Source organism: Monodon monoceros, unplaced genomic scaffold (genome assembly GCF_005190385.1).
Source record: "Monodon monoceros isolate NGI ecotype Baffin Bay Population unplaced genomic scaffold, NGI_Narwhal_1 Super_Scaffold_21, whole genome shotgun sequence".
NCBI classification, from domain to species: domain Eukaryota; kingdom Metazoa; phylum Chordata; class Mammalia; order Artiodactyla; family Monodontidae; genus Monodon; species Monodon monoceros.
In genome coordinates this window covers 5,674,703-5,691,726 of record NW_021703778.1, presented here as the reverse complement: position 1 = coordinate 5,691,726, position 17,024 = coordinate 5,674,703, and the positions used below count along the sequence as shown (strand labels likewise).

General features: G+C 43.9%; 1 protein-coding gene across 6 annotated transcripts in view; it reads right to left on the bottom strand.

The window, feature by feature from the left end:
• Positions 1-17,024, bottom strand: part of RSU1 (Ras suppressor protein 1) — a 355,370-nt gene that overhangs the window by 153,664 nt on the left and 184,682 nt on the right. The window contains exon 9 of one of the 6 annotated variants that reach the window (XM_029239182.1): positions 5,917-6,507. The exons of 4 other annotated variants lie outside the window; for them this stretch is intronic. In XM_029239182.1, the coding sequence (XP_029095015.1) occupies positions 6,405-6,507 (103 nt within the window). In that variant the 3' untranslated portion in view covers positions 5,917-6,404. Of the gene's footprint in view, positions 1-5,916; positions 6,508-17,024 lie in introns of those variants that run through there. One more of the 6 variants, XM_029239183.1, reaches the window with a different exon arrangement.

Genomic DNA, 17,024 nt, shown 5'->3' with positions numbered 1-17,024 from the left:
CTCAAGAGCACGTATAATACCTAATACAATGTAAATACTATGTAGATAGTTGTAAATGCAATTTAAATGCTTTGTAAACAGTTGTTGCCATGTGGCAGACTCAAGTTTTGCTTTTTGGGACTTTCTGGAATTTAAAAAAATATAGTTTTGCTCCACAGTTGGGTGAATCCATAGATGTGGAGCTCACAGATAGGGAGGGCTGACTGTCCTAGTAAGGAGATTGAATCAGTAATCAAAAACCTCCCAACAAAGAAAAGCCCAGGACTAGATGACTTCACTGGTGAATTCTGCCAAACAATTAAACAAGAATTCACACCGTGTTGTATATATATGCACAATGGAATGTTACTGAACCATGAAAATAATGAAATTCTGCCATTTGCAACAACATGGATGGGCCTGGAGGGTGTTATGCTCAGTGAAATAAGTCGGACAGAGAAAGATAAATACTGTACGTTATCACTTACACGTGGTATCTAAAAAATAAAATGAATGAATATAACAAAATAGAAACAGACTCACAGATATAGAGAACAAACTGGTGGTTACCAGTGGCAAGAGGGAAGGTGGGAGGGGCAAAGGAGGGGTAGGTGATTAAGAGATACAAGCTACTATGTATCAAATAAATAAGCAACAAGGGTATATTCTTCACAGTGAATATAGCCAATATTTTATAATAATTTTAAATGGATTATAAGCTATAAAAATACTGAGTCACTATGTTGTAAAGTACTGTAAATCAACTATACTTACTGATAATAAAAAGAATTAACACCAATCTTCAAACTCTTCCAAAAAATCCAAGAGAAGGGAACATTCCCAAACTCATTTTATGAGGCCACCATTACCCTGATACCAAAGCCTGAAAAGGACACTACAAGAAAAGGGAACTGCAGGCCAATATCCCTGATGAATATAGATGTAAATATTCGCAATAAAATATTAGCAAACTGCCTGTAGCAGCACACTGAAAGGATCATTCACCATGATCAAATGGGATTCATTTCTGACATGCAAGAATGGTTCAACATAAACAAATCAATAAATGTCATATATGACACTAATAGCCTGAAAGAAAAAAATCAGATGATCAACTCAACAGATGCAGAAAAAACATCTGACAAAATTCAACATCCATTCATGATAAAAACTCTTAAAATGTTAGGTACAGAAGGAACAAATCTCAGCATAATAAAGACCATATATGACAAACCCACAGCTAACATCATACTCAACAGTAAAAGGTTGAAAGATTTTTCTCAAAGATCAAATACAAGACACGGGTGCCCAGTGTCACCACATGTGTTCAAACTAATACAAGAAGTCTCAGCCAGAGCAATCAGGCAAGAAAAAGAAACAAAGGCATCATAACTGTAAAGGAACAAATGGAATTGTCCCTTTGTAGGTGATAGGGTTTTATATAGAGAAAATCCTCAAGACTCCACAAAAAGTGTTAGATCTAATCAATGAATTCTATAAAGCTGCAGGATACAAAATTAACATACAAAACTCAGTAGAGGGCTTCCCTGGTGGCGCAGTGGTTAAGGATCCACCTGCCAATGCAGGGGACACAGGTTCGAGCCCTGGTCCAGGAAGATCCCACATGCCACAGAGCAACTAAGCCTGTGCGCCACAACTACTGAGCCTGCGCTCTAGAGCCCGCAAGTCACAACTACTGGAGCCCGCGAGCCACAACTACTGAAGCCTGCGTGCCTAGAGCCCGTGCTCCACAACAAGAGAAGCCACCGCAGGGAGAAGCCCGTGCACCGCAACGAAGAGCAGCCCCCACTTGCCACTAGAGAAAGCCCGTGCGCAGCAACGAAGACCTAACACAGCCAAAAATAAATAAATAAATTTTTTAAAAAATCAGTAAAATTTCTATATAATAATAATGGATTATCTGAATAAGAAGTAAAGGAAATAATCCCATTTACAACAGCATCAAAAACAATAAAATACTTGGGCATAAGTTTCACTAAGGAAGTGAAAGATCTCTACACTGAAAACAAGACATTGATAAAAGAAATTGAGGAACACACAAAAAAATGGAAAGGTATCCTGTGTTAACGGGCTGGAAGAATTAATGCTAAAATGTCCATACTACCCAAAGCCATACATAGATTAAAAGCAATCTATATCAAGATTCCAATGACATTTTTTTTTTACAGAGATAGAAAAACAATCATAAAGTTTACATGGAACCACAAAAGACTCCAAATAGCCAAAGCAATCCTGAGAAAGAACTAAGCAGGAGGCATCGTATTTCCTGATTTCAACCTTTATTATAAAGCTATAATAATTAAACCAGTATGGTGCTAGCATGAAAACAGACACATTGAACAATGGAACTGAATCAAGAGTCCAGAAAGAAACCCATGCATATACAGTCAACTAAAATTTGACAAGGGAGCCAAGAATACTCAGTGGAGAAAAGACAGTCTCTTCAATGAAAGGTGCTGGGAAAACTAACATTCATGTGTAAAATAATGAAGTGATATAAGCTCTAACTTATACCACTGACCAAATTTAACTCAAAATGTATAAACTTAAATATAAGACCAGAAACTCTAAAACTTTTGGGAGAAAACACAGGAAAATAGCTCTATGACATAGGTCTTGGCAATAACTTTTTAGATATAACAACTAAAGCACCAAGCAACAAAATAAACAAGTTGCACTAAATCAAAACTAAAAAGCTTCTGCACAGCAAAGGAAACCGTCAACAAAATGAAGACAACCTATGGAACGAGCAAAAAAATTTGCAAACCATATACCTGATAAGGGCTTAACATCCACAAGATATAAATAACTCATACAACCCAATAGCAACAAATAATCCAATTAAACAACTGGCAAAACACCTGAATAGATATTTTCCCAAGGATACATGAATGGCCAACCGTACACGAAAATCTGCTCAATATCAGCAGGGAAATGCAAATCAAATCCACAATCAGTGGGCTTCCCTGGTGGCGCAGTGGTTGAGAGCCCGCCTGCCGATGATACAGGGGACACAGGTTCGTGCCCCGGTCCGGGAGGATCCCACGTGCCGCAGAGTAGCTGGGCTCGTGAGCCATGGCCGCTGAGCCTGCGCGTCCGGAGCCTGTGCTCCGCAACGGGAGAGGCCGCAGCAGTGAGAGGCCCGCATACCGCAAAAAAAAAAAAAAAAAAAAACACAATCAGCACACATTGGTTAGAATGGCTATCATCAAAAAGACAAGGGAAAAACTGTTGGCGAGGAGGATGTGGAGAAAAGGGAACCCTTGTGCACTGTCTGCGGGACTGTAAATTGGTACAGCTACTATGGAGAACACTAGGGAGGTTCCACAAAAATTAAAGCTGGAACTACCATATGATCCAGCAATTCCACTTCTGGGAATATATCCAAAAGATGAAAACACTATGTTAAAGAGATATCTGCACCCTCACATTCACAGCAGCATTATTCATGGCAGCCAAGACATAGAAACAACGTCGAAGGATGACTGGATAAAGAAATTGTGTTATATTTATATAAATGGAATATTATTCAGCCATAAAAAGAAGGAAATCCTGCCGTTTGTGGCAACATGGACGGACCTTGAGGACATTATGCGAAGCGAGTTAAGGCAGACAGAGAAAGACAAATACTGTATGATCACTTACTTGTGGAATCTAAAAAACAAAATGATAGGAAAAGAGATCAGATTTGCAGTTACCAGAGGCAGGGAGTGGGGCTGGAGGAACTGGATGACGGTGGTCAAAAGGTATAACCTGCCAGTTATAACTAAGTACTGAGGATATCACGTAACACTGCTGTATTGCATATTTAAAAGCTGTTGAGAGAATGGATGCTAAGAGGTCTCATCACAAGAAAACAAACTTTCTTTTTTCTTCTTTGGCGGTACTAATACGAGATGATGGATGTTAACTAAACTTACCATGGTCATCATTTCACAGCATGCCTAAGCCAAGTCATTTATAACGTATACCTTAAAGTTACACAGTGTTTGTCAATTATATCACAGTAAGACTGGGAGAAAAAAAGTGCTACCTTTTGAAAAGTAGATATTTTGTAAATCCAGTTATCAAGTAACCAAAAAGACTGTATGAAAAGACGTGAAAACACACTTTGGTGGCAAAAGAAAAAGCAGAAAACCCCCTTGAGATTTTACATTACGCCTTGCACTTACATATATGATATTTTCTGGACTGCATAATATACCAATTCTATTTTGAAAAGATATACATTTAATATTTTCTGATTATAAAAATACACATGCTGATTACAGAGAATTTAAAGTACAGAATAAGTATAAAAAGGAATTAAAAAATTTTTAACCTACCATACAGAAATAATTTATCAGCCATAAAATCCAAGTCCATTTTTCTGTGCATACATATTATAAACACAATTGCCTTTTCCCACAATTGGGACCCCACTCATATAGTTTTTTAAGTGTGACATTTTTTTTTACTTAACTGGATAAGATTATCTCCCTCTGCCCCTAGATATCGTTCAATAATTTTTAATGTCTTCATAAAAGTTTATCATGTGGATACACCGTTAACCCTCCTTTCCCATCTTAAAGTTTTGCCAGTTATCATTAAATGCCTACCACCTTTCTGGAGAGAAATTTATATTCCCAATAGCAGCGTATAAGAATGTTTATCTCATATTACTCCCTCTAGCACTTAACACTAGCTTAAAAAATATATGCACATTTCTCATTGTTACAGCTGTCTTATTTTTGCTTTGATTTATATCTTTCCGACTACTAGTAAGGCTGGACCTTTTTTTTTTCCATGGTTCTTGGGGATATTTCCTCCCGGTGAATTTTCGTGTATTGCCCATATGTCTATCTAGAGTGTTCATCTTTTAAAAAAAAATTATTCAAAAGACTATATTGTGGTAGTTTTACTAAGGCTTTGTTGCTAGTTTAATTTTAGATGAAGTCTTTCCAAACACCCATAGTTGAGGTATTGTTCTTCCTCCTGTAATTTCACAAGCTAAAAAAAATTTAACAAAATTCAGGCTGAGGCAAAGACTGCACCTAGAAAAATTACATCAACTAAATCCCCAAACAGGTGATGGCACCTGGGAATTCTTCTTCCCATGGTGAATGTTTTATCAGGAAGTTATCCAGAAACAAGAAGTATAGACCTTCAGTAGTGATCTCTGTGATTCGAATGCATCCATTTCCTAAGTAACTCAGGATTTTTGGCTGTGTTTTGATTCTGTTTTTTTCTATGTTCCAGTGGTCTTGGTCTCAGGGTTTCAGCTGTGAGATGGAGAAAAGGAGACGCAGGGGTAGATACAGACAATCCATCTGAGACAATGTTACATCTTCACACACCTTTTAAGACATTCCAGGGTTGGCAGTCCCTTTAGCACAAACATTCTGCTTGGATGTGTTTCCACTGACATACATATTACTGTAGATAAGAGCAAAGCTGCCTATCACAGAGGTAAACAATTACTTGTTTAATGATTCTGCCACTGCAGTTTCTACACTGGGTGTGGTATAGAGTGTGCACATTTACACAACTTCTTTGGCATCATCACAGTCACTTAGGAGGATGCTCTGATATGAGCAGATTTTCTGCAGTGACAAGAAACACACTTGAGTATTTTTCTCTCTCTGTTTCACAGCTCTTGTCGACCAGCCACTGGCAGAAGTCACCATTCCTTCAGCTAAGCAATGCTGCTTTCCAAAATCCTTTGGCAAAATCTCCTAGAGATTTGTTTTTCTGCTCCTTCCTAATTTAGAAACAGTCCTCAAAGGAAAAAAAAAAAACTGACAAATCGATGTGAGAAGAAACTAACTCTGATTTAATGCTGCATTTCTTTCATGGAAAGTTTCAGAGTTTATCATCGACAACCAATAAAAGTAGATAAGATCATTTTGGGGGAAAAAGTAAACAAAAACTGGTATACCCAAGATCAGATATTTTTTTATTCAAGAAGCAACATGTGACACGAAGTCAAGATTTTATTAAAATCATTTGGAAGTTGACATAAAATCTCGGTGGTGAAGGAAAACTGTTAATAAGGCAAAAATAATGAGTTATGTGAATAAACAGTGTTAACTGTGGCATTTAAATGATTACATGATTTTAATTATTCTTTTCATAATAAGCAACTCTGTGAACATCTATTCAAGGAGCTGAAAGCTGTGCCTCATATGGAATTTGCAGCTGAATTAAGCCTGCCTTTGGCAATTTCAAGGAAACAAATGGAAATGGTTTGAAGAACTTATGAAAAATCTACCACCCACCAAAAGAATTTAAAAGGTAAGGTGGTAAGCGCTAGAAAGAGAAAAAACAAAACACACACACACACAGTATTCGTTTGTGAGATAGAAAAAGAGACAACAGAAGTAATAAGGAGAGAAGCAATCAGGAGTCCAGCCCATGCCAACCCCTTATTTGTTCTTGGCTGTCAGGGGTTTCCGGCTGAGCTTTTTCGATTTGTCATTATTTTTCTTCGGCGGTTCTGGGTTTGCCTGCATGTGTCTGCCGTAGAGGCTGAAAAGAGAGAGGAGGGGACACCGTGAGATCTACCTTGTGAACACAAGATATGCTTCTACTGGCAGCGTTTTCATCAACAGATTCATCTCTAGGAATATTCAGGAAGCCAAAGAACACCACAATGTCATTTCTGTTTTCTCTGGGTCATATGCTGGATTTAAGAATTATAAACTGTCTTACACACACACACACACACACACACACACACACATATTCTCTCTCTCTCTCCCCACCATGCCATGAAGTCCAATTCTGGACAAGTCTCTTGGAATCCTACACTCCCTGGGCTAAGTGTGAAATCAGCAAAGAAAGAGAGATCCAGGACTAGGGGAACCATGATGCCTAGCCTGGCCGATCCAGACTGAAGCTCCACAGGCCACGAGTGCTGAAGTCGACAGTGACAGAAATTGGGCCGAACTGAAATGATGGAGTGTCCACTTAGTGCAAAGTGAACAGCATTCCGGCCCGAGAACCCCAGGGCCGGGTGACGTGACAGAGAGCGATGGTATCCGAGCCCTCGCTAGCTGCTCACCCGTGATGGACGGCGCTGGGATGGCGACCACCCACCAATGCCATGTTAATAAGTACCGCTGATTAAATGTTGACAAAGTAGCCTACAATTACAGCCAGGGCATCCATCGCAGAGCGGAGTTAGCTCCGCGGCTGAGGGGATGGAACCCAACAGCAGGCAGTAATTAATCGGTAATTTATGAGTAACTCTGATTAAACGAAATTAAAAGCCACCCTACGATAAATACAGCTCAACCTTAACTCCCCTTATTGATATAACTGTGTCGTTGAGAGAGGCAGGTGGGTGTCTCAGTGCCTCCCGAGGGAAGGCAATGTCTGACCCCGCTTAGTGCAATTGCCTTATGCTAACTGAACAGGGCAGACACAAAGACTGACCTTCCTGTACAAGGTGTCCCGTGTTCTAGGATCCACGCAGGGAATCGACACCCTCTCCTGCACTGGGCATATACTGATGCTCTTGATGACACCGACGCTGTGGTTGACAGGCCGAGGGAGAGACCTGGTGCTCGGAGCTGTCCAATTGACTGGACGCTTAGGGAAAGCTGGACACTGGGTTTTGACAGGTCAGACGTAGTCTATCTTCTCCAGAGGCTTCCAAGCATCTCCTCAGAAGCAGTAACAAGCAGCATCTACCAACAGTGGTCATGAAGATGGGTTTCTGCTCCCAAGGAGTTTAGAACGCAGGATGTGGCAGCAGACAGAGCTACGAGCTGAAGAATGTTAAGTCCAGCCAGGTGCTGGGAACGTTCTCTGGGTAAAGGGGAGGGTGAAGGAGGTACCACATGTCCTACATGGGTCATATCAGCACTCGCAAGTCAACGTTCAAAGTCTGTAGAAGTTCCCTTAGAGGACTTCTGGCTAATTGAATGGAGAGGCAGGCCCAGTCCTCCCCGGCACCCCTGAGCAGAAACATCTTCCTCCCCAAGAGAACCTGCCATCCAGGAAAACGGATCTTCAAACCAACACAGGACCCCCTCCCCTAGACTTTAAAAAGAGCAGCTGGTTCTGTGCCCTGGACACCTGGGGTTCCTGGATCCAGGGAAAGAAACATTGGTTTAGGCAGAAAGGAAGGTTCAGCCAGTCAGGCTTCACCACTGTTGCCACTCCAACCCCCAATGATGTCTCTGTCCTAATACCCCCGGAACTTGTTACTGTCACTTTACAGGGCAAAGGGGACTCTGCAGAGGTGAGACTAAGGATCCTGAGACAGGAAGATTACCTTGCATTACGTGGGAGGCTCCAACCTGTGCACCCCTTCCCCTGCCCCTCCAGCATGTCTCCCAGATACGCCAGACAGGGAGACGAAACCCTGAGCCAAAGTAGAGCTGGCCCTTACGTTCCTCACCTTTATCAACACACTCTCTGAGACAAGCTTATCCTCTCATAGCGTCTGCCCGTCTCCTCCTAGGATGCCGCTTTCCTCAAGAGCAGGGGCTTAGCGCTCCAGCGGGATGTGCTCCAAGCTCCTCCCACCTGGCACGAAGCCAAGGTCTGACTACTCTGTTCTGTGCATTCACACAGGCACCTACGGTCTCAGTACCTGTTCCCATGGTACCGCTTTCTTACAGCTTCACGTGTCTATCCTCTATTTTCTAAACTTTTATCCCCATAAAGGAAAAAAGTATACACGTTTTTACTCGCAGACAGCATCAAATGTTAAGGATTACAAAAATCTGCAGAAACACAACTCCTTCGCTCATGAATTTGGAAACCCGGCAAGACTCAGGTGCTGGGAAAGTGATATCAAAAGAAATAAAGGGGTCAGAGGAGGGAGAAGAGATGAAAGACCTGATGCAGGCCTGCTGGGGACCACATCCTGAACACGCAGGCACGGAAGCCTTCCCAGAGAGGGTGGCAGTGTCGCGGGGCCCTGATGGCGGTAATCCAGCAAAGTCATTTCAGAAGGCGGTGCAAAAGCTGCTCGGGACTCAGCAAGGCTCCTCTTTCCAGGAAGGAACTGGAATGTTCCAACGTTTCAACGCCTGCCTTTTTGGACTCAGATCCCACTGCGTGCCTGGCCTTCCTGGGGCTACACAGCAAGCCACTCGCTACAAAGGGCCGGACGGGAGATAGCAGTCCTGAACTTGATGCTTAAAATCCTCGTTTTGCCACTTTACGAACTGTTCGTTCTGGGCAAACGATTAGCAAGCCTCACCCCACCGTGCCTCAGTTTCTTCATCTGTTAAAAAATGATGCGTTTTCTCACAGGGTGGCCATGGTGGTGAAATGAGCCTGGCACCAGGACAGGACTATTGGACGTGGCCCACGAGGGCTTGTGGAAAAACAAGACTGATGTGGGGTTATAGTCAGAGTGATTAAAAGAAGATAATTATATGATTACTTTACTTCTCTAGGGCTTTTTCCTCTGAAAAAGAATATGGTATTTTTTTATCGACGCCAAATCCCCAAGCATCTGTGGAAGAAAGGTTCGAATCCTCTTTGAAGAAGGCACCTAAGGCAGAGCTAAATGCATTGCCCCACTTCTTCTGTGAGTCACCAGCAAAGCCGGGATGACTCTGCCCTGCGCTGCGGGACGCTTTCCCTCCTCCAGCTGTGTGGCCGGATGAGAGCCGGCACTTGACTCTCATCTGTAGATTGGATACATGAAAGCGGCCATTCCTACCTGGAGACGTGGCTCTGGCAGAGCAGTAAGGACAAGCATCTCAGGGTCCCCAGTCTTGGGTTCCACCAGCTATTAGCCATGGGGCCTCCAGGCAATTAAGTAAGTGTAGCAGGCAGAATAATGGCCCCCCAAAATGTCCACATCCTAAATCCCTGAAACCTGTGAATATGTTACCTTATATTGCAAAAGGGACTTTGCAGAGCTGGTTAAGTTAAGGATCTTGCGATGGAGAGATTATCCTGGATTATCTGGGTGGGCCCAAAGTAATCCCAAGGGTCCTTTTAAGAGGTGGGGCTGGAGGGCCAGAACAGGCTCAGCTGCCGGCTTTGACGTGGAGAAAGGAATGCAGGCAGACTCTAGACCCTAGGAAGGCAAGGAAACGCATTCTCCCCTGGAGCCTCTGGAAGGGCAAAACCCTGCTGACGCCTAAATTTCAGGCTTCGACACCTGGAACTGTAACATAGTGCACTGGTTATGGTTTGGGCCTCTAATATCATGGTAATTTGTTATCACAACATTGTCAATTGGCTATACTCCAATATAAAATAAAAAGTTAAAAAAAAACCCAAAACACGATCACAGTCATTTGTTAACAGTAGCAATAGGGAACCGATACAGTAAGTGAGCCTCTCTGGGGCTGTCTGTGAAGATTTTGCTTAATTTCAGCAGGGAAAAAAAAAAAAAATCTGGGATAATAATTCACTGAAAAGAAGGAAAAGTTAAAAACTAAGTTGCAGAGAGGGCGCAGAGGAGTGTCCCCAAGGAAAAACGGGTGCTGTTTCCACTAGAGGGAGAGGAAATGGGCAGGCCAGCTGTCCCCTCTCTGCCACAATGAGACAGGAAGGGACTGGCTCTCTCCATACTCTGAAGCTAAGAGTCATGGCCCATGCTTGAGATGTCCCCAGGATTTAATTCATAGAGGTGACAGGGAGGAGACGGAGAGGTCTGTGCCTTTGAAAGCATTTTGTTACATGCAGCTGTGTGCAGGGCCACGCGGGGAAGCACAAGGGCTGGTTAGGAGGCAGAGGCGCTCAGGAGAGAGCAAAGCCTAGAGGCTTTATAGTGGTTTCACAAAAAGGAAGGGGTGAGGCAGGGTACGAGTGAGTTTAGAAGTGAATGATTTGATTAAAATTTCAGAGCCCAGGGCTAAAGAAGTGATCTCTAGTTATCCAGTACCTGGGTCTGGGTCATGGGGAATACTGGCTTGGTGCATGTGAGTTAGAGAAAAGAGGTAGTTAGGATAGGGGTTTGGGGTTGGTTGGCTTGGATACGAAAAGATGCGCTAACAGATGAGTTGTTTGCTCCTCTAGGAATGAGCTAGCTTGGGAGTCTCCCCAGACAGCAAGACCCCCAAGATGCCAAAGCATCATAAAATAGAGAAAGTGGAAAACAGGATAGATCAATACAGCCCACAGCCTTTAGGATGGATTTCCGTCCCTTTGATCACCCCATACTCTCCTCTCATGACGTACCTTCCACCTCTTCGACCTTGGAAGGGTCCCAACTACCCTTCAGACCGTGGCACAAGGTGCTTTCTGGATGAGCACATCCCCTCAGTGCTCTGCTCAGATAGTACCCGTCCCGCCCTACAGGAGCCCTGGCATCCTGCATGGGGGATTCTGGAGAACAGTCCTGGGGCTTCACTTGCCTCTGCATTCCTGCACCCTGTTTGCCCCAAAGAACATGTGACATTGAGAAGCTAACTTCTGTCACAGTCTGATGTCCTTATCTGCAAAATGATGAAAACTGCTACCTTGCAGGGCTTGTGGAGAGAGATTAATCAGACATGGACAAGGTCCTGTGCGTGCAGGCTCAGAGCAGGTGTTTCAGAGCAAGTGTTCCAGAGCAGCAGCTGCTCCTTTAGCTTCTCACGAAGGCCCACGACTCAGGCTATGCTGGCCAGTTCCGCCTGCTTCTCAGACCCTGGCTCTGCGCATGCACAGAGCACAGCTGGGATCGACTTTGCCCTCATGAGCCTGTGGGGAGATCCTTTCTTGGGGAGGTTTCTGGCGGGCACTGAAATCTGACCATGCCGGCTTGAGAGCATTGACAGAGGAACCCGGCTCACGGTCACTGATGGGCCACAGCCGCTGGTGGGTCAAGTGATCCACTCAGCATATGGAGGGAACCTGTGGCACAGGGTCTTGGAAAATCTTCTGCCCGCTGAAATCTGAAGTCTATAGAGGATAACTGGGAGATGTTCAAGGAGGGCAGAAAAATGAACAGAGAACAGAGAACCATCTAAAGTGACAGGACAGGATCAATTACGCTCAGGTGTCTGATGGACAGGCTTCTGTTGCTGAAGGGTCTCCTCCAAGGTGAGATGCCTGCGGATGCTCTGTGCTGTGGCAGATGAAAGAGGCACCATCACTCGGCTCACAAGGGCTCTCGTTCTCGTCCCTGTGGGAGCGGGCCCTGCCCTGAGCTGCCATCTGCAGAATCCCAGCCAAAGACCAGCTCTGGAGAAATCATCATGAAACGATGCCATGGACAGCAGAGGTCACCAGACTGGTCACTTGAGAGGCATCCTGTCAAAGCTGCCTGCGCACTGGCCCCCTGAAACTCCACACAACTCAACACCCCTGCCTGACGACATCTAAGATGGCACAGCAAACAATTCCAGCCCACCAGAATCAGAGTGAATTTCTCAACAAATACCATATTGGGTAGTATGATATGTCCGCTTTTCTGCTACTGATAGGTGCATTTTATTTAATATGGCCACCTTCATTTTGGGCAAAAAAAAATCCATTTCAGTCTTACTGTTTCTGTTGGATCCAAGGGTCTCTTGCAGACCTTCACACCGCTTCATGGCTGCAGTAACGAAGACCACTGGGGACCATGTCTTTCCTTCTTGAAAAATCTCCTCCCTTGGCTCCAATGCACTATCTTGGTCCTTATTCTTTCTCCAAACAATTCGGCAGCCCTTGTGGTTTTGCTTTTAGCTCTCTCTATCCTCTTCCTTAGAAAGAGCATCTGATTTTGTAGCTTCAGTGATCATCTCTGAATAGGAGCCCTCCAAGTCACCACCATCTTCAACCCCTGCTATGCCTAATTCCCACTAGGACATTTAGCTATTATACCCAACCAAATGCATGCAACAGTTCCCTAGCCCAGTTCCTCAGGTCTGTCCCTCTGAAGTCTCCAGACCTCCAGGATCAAAAAGATGAAGTCTTTTTGGCACCTGCCTCTTTTTTCAGTCTCAGCCTGGGGCCAGGGTAGGATCTGACGCTCCAAGCAAAGCTGTATGTGCATTTTTCAGCAGAAGGCGAACACAGCTTTCACCAGCTTCTCAAAAGGTTTGTGACTCAGTGGATTAACAAGCTGCTTTACGGTACTTGCTCTTTTTTCCATCATCTTATGATTTTATTCATTCTTTTTCTTCTACCCTAAAATAGGCCTATACCACATGGCCATTAGATTATTATAACAGGTCCTCCTTCTTGGTCTTTTTTTTTTTTTTTTTTTTTTCTGGCCGCACCGTGTGGCTTGTGGGATTGTGGGATCTCACTTCCCCAACCAGGGATCGAACACCGGGCCCCCACAGTGACAGTGCCAAGTGCCAACCACTGGAATGCCAGGGAATTCCCCCTTCTTGGTCTCCTTGATACCGATTCCTTCCTTCCTCCAATGCGTCCTACACGTGACTGACGGAATTCTCTCTCCTCGGTTTATGCATGGAAAACAGCATCCGCTACCCACTGGATCCGAGAGCAGCCACAGAACATGCCATGCAACGCCTAACTAACCCACCTTCATCTCCCTCTGCTCGCTCACCGTCCGAGTGCAGAAAGGCTGGTCTGGAGGAAGGGCGCGTGGACTGTAGGAAACGTGGGCAGAGTGTGAGTTTTGCCACCTATTAGCTAAGTAACCTTAGAGTCCCATAGCTTTCCAGAACCTCTGTTATCTTCACTGGAAAACGGTCATATCTGTATACCGTCTACCTTGCAGGCGATCTGCGAAATTTTTTAACACTAAATCAATCTAAGGCCTGGGATTAGTCTTTCCCGTCAGCCAGGATCCCTCTGGTCTCGGTGTTTTGCTGGTCTGTGTTGCTACTGCCTGAAACGCCTAGCCTCCACCCTCTCTGTAGCTCAGATCGCAGCCACATCTTTCGGCCTTTCACAGCCTTCTCTGCCCTGCCGCCCGCCCCGCTCCAATTTCCGCCTTCGCCAAATACTAGGGGGGTTATTGGGATTTCATCATTAAGTCCTTCATAAGATACAAAGTGATTTCTGCTCTCGGCTGTTATTTCCAAGTACCAGTAGAGCACCTGGATCAGGACACCCGGTGAATATGGTAACCATGCAATCAGCATTCACTGTCACAACAAGCCAAGGTAGTTGGATTTATCTTATTATCTTTGCAAATGAAGGAACTGAGGCTTAGCAAAAGGTCGGGATCAAACCCAGGCAAGAGCTCCAAAGTTCAAACTCTTTAGGCCGGAAGTTATCTTGTCTCCCATCTTTCTGGATTTCTCAGTTTTGTCCTCTTCAACAGCTTACCATTTTCCTGAGGGCGGGGACTTGCGGACTTCACTTCTTTTGTATTCTACATACTCAAGGCAGCTGCTGGAAACACATTGTGTGCTATGTAAATATTATGTTTCAGAATGCCAGGTATATGAGAGGTGCAATATGCTGTTCTCATGTCATATGCCTCCCTCCTGTTGTTTTGGGTGTTTCCATGGAAAGTCCTTATACAGACCAAGAAAAGAACCAATTTGAAAAATCTAAGTATATGGCCGGTGACAATAACGGAGAGAAATCATTTTGTGTCTAATCTGTAATCTTATGGTAGGATGCTAAATTTAAAATCTCCTCACATAAATCTGTGGACAGAGTGTGAAGCCTACATTATTAAGAAGCATTTGCAGTATCTTTATTTATCCCATCTAGCAGCTTCTGAGGGGCTGGTGACAGAACCTTAGCACACAAATTGCTGAGTCTTAAAGAAAAAAAAAAAAAAAAGAACAGTTACCATATTCCCATGAGCAGTCTCATTAATTCAAAAGGCAGTCATTTTTTGAGATCAGACCTCCAAGAGGTGGTTCCGTGAAATTCACTAACACCAGGATGTGTCTTTTACATTCGCCTCCATTACAACCGTCACCGTTCTCTGTCCCCAACACACAGTGTAAAAAGAAATTATCCACATACATGTGGTAAACAGCATCTGTATAGATAGTCAAAAGGAATCTGTAGCTGGCTTAGGACAGATATTAAGCTATACAGAAATACGAAATGTAAGGCAGATTTTAAAAATACCCCATACATTCTAGACTCGCTCTCTGCCCCACGGAGGGGAGAAAGGAGGATTCTGGCAGAGCAAAACTAACAATCTCATGCACAAAAGATGCTCATTAAACTTCATCATCCTGTCTACTCTAATGATGCTTTTACTTAATAAAAATTCCCCGAGCAGTAGCAAGGATATTAGGCAAGGTCTTTGGTTATGTATCAGAGGTCTGAGCTGTCACCAGCAAGCATGCAGTTCAGGGGGTATGCTCCCTGGGGAAGGAGCAAATACAGCTTTCACAGAATACATGCAGAGAAAAATCAATAACTGCAACTTGCTTCCCTGCTTAAGCATTTAAGAGAATAGGTAATCCTTTTAAATTAAACTGCAAAGTGCTAAATGTTGCAATTTACAGAATAAACTAAAAAGCAAAGAAAACAAGAGGAAGGGCATTGGTAAGTTTTCTAAACAAGCTACTTCCTTAATAGACTTCAGACATGGAGTATTGGGGAATATTTTTTATGACAAGAATTATTTGGGGATATAGTATGTGGAGATTGAAAAAGAGACATCCAACCATGTATGTGTCTATGTGTTTGTAGCATACACACAGATATACAAACCTACTTATAGATACAAGGAACGGAGAAAATATTTCTATATGTGCATTTAATCCCTCCAAAAATTATTCCTAAGAAAACACAATGATTAAAATTCACTAACTTGAATCTGGCTCTCACAGGCTAAACAGTAATTATCTAACAGATTCGTTAACATGGACAGCTGGATGTTAATACTGTAGAAATCACAAATTATTGCTTTTGTCCATTTCATACAACCCACTTTAAATTTCATATCCTGCCAATACAGACTTGGCTGGAGAGATAGGACAGTCAGGGCGAGAGTGAAGCACCACCCGAAAACCTGAATTTAAAGACAGTAAGATTGCCCTCCAGGTGTTAAATGATAGCATCAACACAAAATGAACCAAAGCAGAAACATGGGAAGTTACCCCAAATAACGCCAGCACAACTCAGGCCAGCCGGACTTGGCTGGAAGCCAGCCAAGGGTATTAACAAAGCTGGAGACCCTGCCCATCAGAAGAGCGTGGTTTTGATCAGCGACTCAAACAGTGGGGTAGATGCCAGCAGTGGGCACCTATGCACTACCCAGAGAAAGGCGGTGAGGACCCAGCTGGGAGTTCTGTGGACGCCCCGATAGGACTACGTCTCTAAGTGGAAGCAGAGAAAATAAACGTGGCGCCACCACAATCCTTCAAAGGCTGGCCTGCTCCTGCACGGTCCAGCTGCTGGCCAGTTCTCTCCGCTCTTCAGCCTCTACCCTCCATGTTCCCAATCTCCAGCACATAGGCAAACAAATCAGGCCCCTGCCCACTTCTGAGGTTTGTACTTGCTACTCCCTCTGCCTGAACGTTCTTCTCCAGGTATCCCTGAGATAGACACTCTTCCTATCCCCATTTCACAGGTGAGGGAATGGACAGAGAGAGCTTCAATATCTTGGACGTGAATGGCTATGCTGTCCCAACTTTGGTGTCGAAACAACTCAAGTCTCAAACCTCTCCCTTTACTCTGGGTGCAGAAACTGGTTCATACATGAGCCTGTAGCCAACCTGCGCCAACCAGAGAAAGAACTAGGACCTCAGCGCACACTGCTGGGAAGAAAAGTCCTTTCTTTTCTGTTTGAGTTGAATTGGGAGCCCAGGTCTGCTGCCAGCCATGGTAAGCTCTGTGAAGAGAGCCTGCCTGGAACACAAACCAGCAGACGAAGCAGAACTGAAAGATGGAGAGAAATGGAGTCCAGTGACATTGAGCCCTTGATCATGCCATGCCTGAAGTCTACTGTACTGCTGGATTATTAGTAGTATAAAATAAATAATCTCCATTCCTCTTACGCTTCCTGTTTCTTGCAATCCAAGGAATGCTGAGTCCTGACTGATGCATCACTCTGGTCTACTTCAAACGTGAGTTCCTAACAGAGGTCTCTTTTGCCCACATTCTCTCTCTTTAACCACATTCACGTCCTTCCCACCCACAGTCACATAAAATTATTTTGATTACTTGTTGTTTGCCACCTCCCTGAATGGAAGATGAACTCCGAGAGA